The sequence below is a fragment of the Chaetodon trifascialis genome, chromosome 3 (assembly GCF_039877785.1).
Source record: "Chaetodon trifascialis isolate fChaTrf1 chromosome 3, fChaTrf1.hap1, whole genome shotgun sequence".
NCBI lineage: Eukaryota > Metazoa > Chordata > Actinopteri > Chaetodontiformes > Chaetodontidae > Chaetodon > Chaetodon trifascialis.
Window position 1 is genome coordinate 6,643,432 of NC_092058.1, and position 9,660 is coordinate 6,653,091.

Below are 9,660 nucleotides of genomic sequence, written 5' to 3' on the forward strand. Positions count from 1 at the left end.
GGTCAGGGTGTAATGTAAAGTGCTAGTGTTAGGCATCGTACATGCAGTGTACGACACACATGGATAGAACCCCATTAAGAACACACCACTCTCTATGGTGAAGAAGATAATTGTAGTATCTTAAACAGTTCCCAATAGATCTCTCCCCCAAAGTTGAAATGAAAATTACACCCTTTCTGTTGACAATTAGCGATCGTGGCCTAGCAGTCCATGGTAATTGGACTACACGCGATTAAGCGCTAAGAGGTGTGTTTACCCTGCTGTTGTGATGACCCCTGCCTTTGAGATTACCCACCTCTTAAACCTCCATCCTGCACTTTCTGCCTTTGAGTTGAAGAGTGCTTTTCTTTATTTACGCCATCATCACACTTAACCATGGTCAAAATCTTGCTGCAAATGCCAGCGAATATCATATTTATTCACATATTTCACTGAGGTTTGTGTGGTTTACAAGGTCCTGCATCTGACTGAATGTGATTTCTAAATTAATCTACGAAAACACAGGATGAGCTACAGCTCTCTAAAACCAGACGAGTCACAGCCAAAGGCCAAATCAGTTAATTGCCTTGTGTTAATTCCCAATTCTCTAAGCTAATGCAATTACTTGTGAATAGAATCCAACTATCACACTTTAGGACATAAAAAGTCATTCTCTGCCTTTCCATCCCTCCCTATGCTTTTTAAATGTCATACCCTCTTTAATCTATTCAATCTATTCATAAAGCGTCGTAAATGGGGGATAAAAAAAAGTGTACCTTTCAGCTTCAGTTATCATGTCTGAGATAGCTCGAACATCTTTGTTTCTCCCCAAAAATGAACTTTTTATTTCACCGGTTAAAGAGCAGTGCACGTTCAGGGTCATAAAATATGGAAGAAAATGGGGAATTTAAAAGTAATTCCATTGATGGTGACAAAGTACCGCAAAGCACATGAAAGCCATTGTAAGGTTTATAGTGAACTCGTGTGTACATAAGAAGACAATCAGAACGGAGAAGCTTGATCTGTCTCTGTTGTGGCTGCTGGATCTGCCTGTGTCAACAACACAAGACAACAGCCATCAGTCATAGAAGAGCAGAGGCGGCCTGCCCAGGACACTAATCAGATAAAACACATCTGCTTACTGGCAGCACCTCAGCTGGGGAGTTCTCTCTGTCCGAGTGAGACCGATAGACGTGTTAGGGTCTGACAGCGGGAGACTGGGCTTTTTGTCTGACGTGTCTGCATGTCGGCTGAGCTGAGACACAGCTAGGCAGCCAGAGCCAGAGGGGGAAAGAGGAACAGCAACAAATGTGTTAGTGGCTCTTTGTGGCGAAGGAAGATGATGCACACCGCGCCCAGCACATAACTACTGGCAAAAACAGAAAACGGTCAGCACTGGTGGAGACTAAGAAGCTAGTTTCCACTGAGGCGGGAGGGGGAGGGGGTCCTGCCGTTGATATGGGCCACGGTGGACAGACGGTGTGGGCCAGAGAGAAAGAATGGAAGGAGGGGGGGCAGAGATGGACAAAAAAACAAAAGGCAGATGTCACGTGGGTCCAGAGTCGCTGATAGATGTGATGTGCAGCGCGGCGCACAGGCAGTGGCTCAGGTAGAAAAGGCTTCCCTTTGTGATGCAGATGACAACGCAATCAGCCCCGCTTTGTCTCGGCCGATGGGCTCTGCTCCCGGGGACATTGAGAGCCAGACACTAATCCGGTGGGTTTGTGTTCTACGGGCACGCTCATAAAGGCAGTGTCACAGTACCTGGGGTGTGTGTGGATGGGGGTCTCTGAAACGAGGTCTGACCTCTCTCAGGGTACACTCTCCCTCCTCCTCCTCCTCCTGTCTCTCTTTCTCTCCGCGTCCCCGTTCGGTAGCTGGCTTCGCCGGGTTGAATATCATAAGCGCCATATTGTTAACGCGTATGACTCGACATTCACATGAAGGATGTGACAGGAACACAGGTCACATTGATCAGTTCACCCCCGCTTTTCAGGCAAACGCTGTTATTGTTTTCACACTTACGGACAATTTTACTGCCTGGATTAAAAAAAAAAAAAAAAAGGAAATGCACAGTGACAAAGCCATAAAACACTCTGATTCCACATGACGGGGGAGACTTCTGTCAAATTAAGGAGACTGCAACAAGAATTCAGACCACAAATTAGGCCTACATGTTGCGGGGGCCATTTTGATTGTGAGTGCTTACACATTTCCTGTTATGAATAATGTCTGGAAATACATTTCACTGTCCCCTAATGATTTCTATTCCCATTGGGTTAGGATGAATCAGGCTCTGCCTAATAAATACGACTTACCAAGAGACAGCGCACTGCCAATTAACATGTGCTAATTAAGACAGCAGGATATAAGAACATCCTTGATCTAGATTCCTGTGTGAAGAGAGGTTACACGGAGGTAAAGCAAGTTTCCTGAATGAGGATCTATTTATCCGTCCTGTCTTCAGCAGGAAAACACCATGTGAACTTTATTCCACGGGGTTGAAGCAGGGCCATTAGTCACAAGTTTAATTGCAGAGTTAAACTCCCTGAATTAATTTATTACATTTGTCTGGAAACTTGATTTGGTGATGAACGCAACAGATGCTTTCTGAAATCACGTGAAGAAGAAAAGAACAACCTGCTCTACACTTCAATCCTATCCTATTCCAGTCTTAAAATGTTAGGATTTGAAGCTCTATATTATGTACTATTACACTGTTATAATAGCTTTAGTCATACTCGTTCACGTATTGATCATGCTGTTTTCCCAACCACATACTGAAACAATTATAGTCCTTCAATCCAACGGCACACCTACTTTTAAAGCACTGCAAGACAAACAAACCTCAAGACGCCTACTTCACCTGATCCTCACTAAATAATACATTTCTCCATAATGCATCTTTTCACCATTCATCGCACACAGTACCTCCAGTGTTACATAACCCCTTAGCGTGTAGAAATTGATTTGCTATTTTCTGAAAAGCTGTGCAAAAGTTGTTTAATATGTGCACAATTTATTTTGATCGCTGTTTCTAAGGCAAAAAACAAACACATGTTCAGTGTGTGGACTAACAGAAACTTTGATTTGTTATAGCTTCCTGATGCATGACGGAAAACAGCGCACCGGATAAAGTCTAGACAATCAAGGAAAGTATTTGAAAGTCGGCTTGCGTATTTTCTGGGACTGACATTTAACTTAAAATGTAAATGGCACCTATTAGACTTTGAGAAGGACTCAACAAATGCGAAGAGTTATGTGCAATTATCATTAAACCCACGCATGCTTTTGTTTGATATGACCAAGTCTAATATTGAGTGAAAGTGGGTGGATACACCTTTTAATCTTTATGTGTTTAATCTTTGATGAGATTACAGATTAAGATACCCTGCCAGACTTCCTTTACCTAGTGAAACATGTATGCACTTGTGACAGATTTCATCACCGCTGCGAACCCTTAATAACATCTGTGCTTGTGTAAATACAGATTACGGCTTGCATGTCTAACAGTTTAACAGTTGTTGTTTTTTTTTCATATATTAATATTTTCTTCCAGAATTTTAAAAATCATGTTATTTCAACCACATAAGGACACTAAAAATATCAATTTGTAATTAACATGTTATTGCAAAGAAATGCTCTGGAGCATCATAGTATTAGAGAGAGTGTGCTTTAAATCAAGTCTTTTTAAGAGCAAAAAAAGTGCCTCGGGAGTTTAAAGCATGTCATATTAACTTTCAAATGAACCCACTGTTGTCAGTTGCTGTTCCAGCCATGCACTAGCAGCCTTATACTGCATACTGAAAGACTCGAAACACCTGTTGACTCTGAAAATATTTTCATTTTCTGATAGCATCAAGCAGCAGCCGTATCTGACCGGTTTGTCTCAGCAAACTAAACAGGCCTGATTACGGACCGAAGAGACAGAAGATTAAACACCTGTTCTTTTTTTAAGAAGCTATAAATAACAAAAGTGTGCAAAAGTCACTCTGAATACAGCAGATGTACACTATGTGAAACGGGGGAAAGTGGGGAAAAAAAGAATACCACAAGCACAATGCACATGCCCATACAGTGATATTAAGTGCTAAGGCACTAGTTACAGTCTGTGGAGGCTGTGCAGTGACATGCATCTGCACTTTGACTTGGCCTCTGAAGTTGTCCTTCACTAGATTACATGTTGTGTTTTTTCATATGTATGATAGTACTTCCCAGTGTGGTAGTTAAATCCAGAACGTCTGTAAACTGATCATTAGATGCTTCCATTCTGAAGTCTGAAGCAAAAAGACGTTTAAAAAGAAAAAAAAAAAAAAAGCTGCACTCACGGAAGTGAATGTAAGCAAACTTGACTTGAACAGTCAAAAGCAGGAGAGAACGAGGAGTTGGCTCATGACGAGGAACCACAGCAGTCAAACAGCTGAAAGCATGGAAAGAGCGTCAAACAGTCCATCGTGTTTTGAGCTGGGTCCTTCGTCAAATTGGCTGAACAAGCTGGAGCCAGGAGCAACATACGCAACTATTTTGCTTAGAGAGCCAGCTGGGACAGAAACCTACAACACTGGAATCTCATGTGTAAAGGTTCTAACAAATCCAACTTCAGGGAATCGTTGCTCTTTGTTTTTCCCTACTTAACTTTTAGATAATAAACTCTGCATTACAGTATATTGGGCCCTCTGGTGATTTGACAGAGGTCCAGCTCCAAGTACACTGGCCATAGTAAAGCAAAGCAGCTCAGTACCAGTAACCTTATGCAATGCAAAATTTTCTTACGCAAAGCAATGACACTTCTGCCTTAATCTCACCCTAAAGGTAGCCATAGATGTCTCTGAAATGTGACACCCCCCTTCAAGTGAAACAACTGGTACCAGCACTAATTGAAATTTTGCATGCAAAGTGACAATGCCTGGGCCCTCGGCAGCATGGATTAAGGCTTGAATAGAGACAGATTCTTTGTGAAAGCCTACTGTGGCGGTTGGCGTGCAGGCCAGCTCCCCGCATCTGCTCATTGGGTGGACTGAGAAAACACCGGATTGTATACGGTCGCTCATTTTACCTTTATCTAATCCCATTTCGGAGCCCGCCTCCGTCTGTCTTTTGTTACTCTTCCACAAAACATAATGCTTCCATGTTACACTCACACGTCTATTCCTTACAAAACAATTCCGGTCAAAAACAGCTTCTAAATTTACATATGAAAGCATCTTTACCAAACTTGGCAGCATTTTCAAAACATTAACAATCATACTGTGCCTTGAACTGTCAGGCTGCCTTATGTGCCTTGTGTGGGAAAATGGTGCTGAAAGGGTTACGCGAAACACAAATATATGTAATTCACTAAATTAAGTCAAAACAAAAAACTGAAAAATTTAAAACATCAACGCAGCGAGTGTTTGCCAACTTTCAACTGAGTGGGCTCCAGTGCTCAACAGAGCGCTGAAGGAATGCAGCGCACACTGAAATGCAATCAAATCTGCTAGACATTTTTTAAAGACTCCATGCTGTGATCTCATTCTACCCGACTTCACCATCCTCTGCTGTGGTTTCTGTCCCATTATGTTTCCTTCAAAGCAAAAGGGAAGAAAATGTTCTATCAAAGTGATCTATCATCCCGCTGACCCCAACAACAACTTGCATACGAGTCTGGAGGAGGTTGTTATTGCATCACAGCAAAACCAATCCTCCCAGAAAACGTTTGCTGTGTTTGCACAGTACAAACTGTAATACCGCAAGAGAAGGGGGGGAGAAATCGGAAAAGCCAAATGATCCGTCTTGTAAATTTCATCTCCTCCGAACAATACAGGCTACTACAATTTTATGGCCGGGGATGAATCTGAGAATTTCCACTCAACAGAATTAGATGAGCGCCATTGTTAGTATGGCTGTCGACTGGGCGCTGATGACAATGAATGGGTAAACTAATGAAGGGATAAATCCACAGTGTGTTTTCATAGACATGTTTGACATAGCTAAGCTAATTTCCTTGGCAGTACTACCTCCATTAATTTTCAGAAAGAGCCTGTCTGTTCCTGTTAACTAAACCAATAAGACGTGGCATCAATGGCAGCTTACATTAACACTAATCAACAATTTAGAGTTGTTTAACATTCCACAGGGTAAATTAAATGCCTTTGAAAAATGGCGGAACGCCACTGATGAATGAACGCCATTTATAGTCGTCAAACATGGTGATTTTACTAAACAGAGGGGACATAGTGTAGGAGTCTGAATAGAGATAAAATGCTGAGGAAAATTCAAATTAGCATTTTGAGGCCAATTTACAGTATTTCAGACTGTACATGGTGTGTGCAGTGTTGACAATGTGCGAAAAAAGGATGATTGGGACACACTGGGATTTTCTTAAATTTGGCCTCAGATTTAATCCTATAATCCTGTCCAGTACGGCCCCTGCCTGATTCATTAAACGTCTGTACAACAAGCAGGCCTTTGATATGTTTGTTCTACGGAAATCACGTGCACCTCAAAAAATGTGTACTTCCAATTTCATGAGTACTCCACGTACTTAATTTCTATTTTATAGTTTGTTTGTTTTTTAACAAAACCTTTCCCATAGTATACAGTATATAATCCTGCTGCGATGTACAAATAATATAATGCGCTGGCACGTTTCAAATAATGTTCGTCAGTTAAAAAAAAAAAAAAAAAAACAGAACTATGCAGAGATGTCACTCTCTATTAAGCAAAATAACAATGTAGGAAATGTAGCATTCTGGCAGTAAACGTGTCAAAACGATCCACTAGAGGGTTCTTTGCTGTTGCATGATGGGATGTGGGTTTTTTTCAGATTAGAGCTGCAGTGACCTCTTTTTCAACCCTTTATTTCTCATACGTAAGCCATCCTTGCAACTTCATTGGACAGTCGACTAGGGTGATTCACAGGGTAAAATGGAGGGGGCTGTATTGGGTTGGCGACGGGATTAGCTGGATTCCAAATTAAAAAGTGAAACATCACAGGCCCAAAAGGTACTGTAACGTGCATCCCGTATATCTAGTGTAACGCTAAATATCAACCATCATTGCCTTAATCGAGCAGGAAGTGTACTTCAGTGGCCTGGACTAACTATTTGAGGAGCCGTGCCGATGGATATTTGAGCACTGTATGCTCTCAGCTTACACATTTGCTTCACAGTAGATTTTACATGTAGACAAACAGTAACCACGGCCATGTTTGGATTTTAGAGAGAAAGAGAAAACAAAGGGAAGTGCAACGTTGTGTAGTGTGAATCTGTTGTTATTTTTGGCGGTTTTTACATCCTGTGGTTCCCTTACTGCTGCACGGAGGAGCAAAGATAAAATCACAAAGTAAATAAGCATTATGATAACAGTCAAGCATAAAATCAGTAATTAAAAGAAAACATCTCATATTGAATATTATGTACGTATATACAGGATGACCATATCCTGTATATACCTGTTACGAGATTCGTAGTCCGTACATTTTGCTGAATATATTTTACAGAAATCTAGTATATATTCAGTATAAATTAATATTCAACATATTATTAAATAAACTAAGATGTGGGACAGCATCATCGTGCAGTTTTAGTATTACCACTACTGGTTTTATAACGGTAGTTACGTGGTTGTTAACGAAGTGTTCTGAGATACGAAAATAAATCTGACAATAAATTTGTATTTTTTCTTAAATAAAAAAAATAAAGATCACAATGTGTATGAAGTGCCGTACATTGTTCCCTGTTTTTATCTGACATGGTTTTAGTGCTAATACAAGATTGTATATATAATTTCCTAAAATAATATGGTTGTCCTGGAACAGTATCTGGTCACCAAACCTTAAATAAAATTACAAAGCCGTGAAGCACATTTCTGAATTACGCCACAAATGTTGAAGCCGTCAGTGTGAAATGTAATGCAAGTCTGCTTTTTCAGGTCTTGGATGTGTGTCTACACTGAAACCAAAAACAGGAGCAAATCAGCAGACGTCTGCATAAATACGCATGAAGTTTGTCAAAGTCTGATCCGGTCCTGCGTGGGATCTGACAGCTCCTTCAACCTTTACGATACAGATTAGGGACGTGATTACACATGTACGAATGATCTCACCATAAACAAGCAGCTAAATATTTTTTTCTTCTCTTTTTCTTTTTGTTGTTGTTTTATCCCATGGTTACATTTGGTTGAGTTTTTGCATTCTTTGTGAGCTCCACCTGTAATTATGAGGTTGAGTTAAACTGACCAGAGGAAGAAGACATGCTTGTTTTCTGACAACACCCTAAAAATAGCCTGAATAAAAGGTATGACTGGGGTTACACTTTCCATTCTTCAGTGTGGTGAATGTCCCCGTCCTGTCACAAGCTGCTCCTTAACATCACCTGCAAATTATCATTTAAAGTACAGACTCAGACCCCCTAAATTAAAAAGAACTGTGAAAACTAGCTTTCATAAGCTCTAAATATTTCTTTTTAAGATTAAAGATTAAATCACAATATAGTCCCTACAACTACCAGAGATCTTAAATATTTAAAAGCTGCCACAATAAGGTAAAACCACTATGAAGTTAATTTGGAGCATCACAGAGTGTCTCCTGTAAACACATTATTATGTAGATTATTTCCACCATTCAACCTGTTTCATTGTGTGTTGAGCCACGCTGCCTGCTGCCTATGACTGCTCAGCCACGCTTTGCGTACAAATGACTGAACAGGGACCAGACAGCGCCTTTTCTAACTTAAACTACAAGATTTACAGCACGTATATTTACGCATTCCGTCTTGGACGCGCTGAAAACGGTTCAAGGAGACGTCTTAGGGTTTGTCTTTGGCGTTTCTATCATCAGCTGAGACAACCGAGACGACACCGGTGACACACCTCCACGGACAGGCAGGATGCGACCTACCTGACGAAGATTTAACGTTGTCTAACCTGTCGGAGCTAGCGGTGCTACATGAAAGCCCGCACATTTTATTCCGTAATTAACGCAATTAACGCTACACAGCATCCGTTACGTTATACCTGCGGAGATGCCGGAGCATGTTTTTGGGTCCGACCATCATCTGCTGTTATGAGCTGATTCTAAGCTACATTTAAGCACCATAAACGCCAAGGTATCACACATTAACAGATGCTAAAGAAGCCGAAAAGTGATTAATTTTGCGTTAGCTTCACATGATTAAAAATAGCAACGGTTCGTTCACGCGCTTTGTTTCAAACTCAAAGTCGGCAAGAGGATGCGGCTTTAACCGTAATGAAAACATTAGCTTACCTTCAACAGCTATTACGGCCGGTATGGTCCATAATATCCATAGAATATCCATTATTGGTCACTTGTATCGCCCAGACATTCAAATAAAATACGTCCCGAAAGCCATTGACAGCAGAGGCAGCGAGGGGACAGGCGGTCCTTCACCTCCTATAGAGCGATCCCAGATAGCAGAGAGCAGCAACTCAAATCTGAACCAAGTTTGGGCGAAACCAAAAAAACGACAGACAGAGGGGAGCACCGAGCAACACAGAAACACGGCTACTCATTTTAGCGATACATCAATTGAGCAATTTTCCTATAGAACAGAAAGGATGCCCTTATGTATACGATTCATGAAAGAAGGTTTACAGTATTTGAATTATCGATGCAGCCGCTCGTCAAGAGGATCCTTCATCCCCTTCAAAGCCACTTCAATTTACCCCGCTGCCAATCATCAG

At 41.1% G+C, this 9,660-nt stretch overlaps 1 protein-coding gene across 3 annotated transcripts in view; it reads right to left on the reverse strand.

Moving 5' to 3' along the window:
- The window catches only part of ephb2b (eph receptor B2b), a 116,873-nt gene extending 107,484 nt beyond the window's left edge, over nucleotides 1–9,389 (reverse strand). For all 3 annotated transcript variants that reach the window (XM_070958253.1, XM_070958254.1, XM_070958252.1), the window contains exon 1: nucleotides 9,224–9,389. In XM_070958253.1, coding sequence (XP_070814354.1) covers nucleotides 9,224–9,275 — 52 coding nt within the window. In that variant the 5' untranslated portion in view covers nucleotides 9,276–9,389. The remainder of the gene's footprint in view (nucleotides 1–9,223) is intronic.
- Nucleotides 9,390–9,660: the final 271 nt, after the last annotated feature.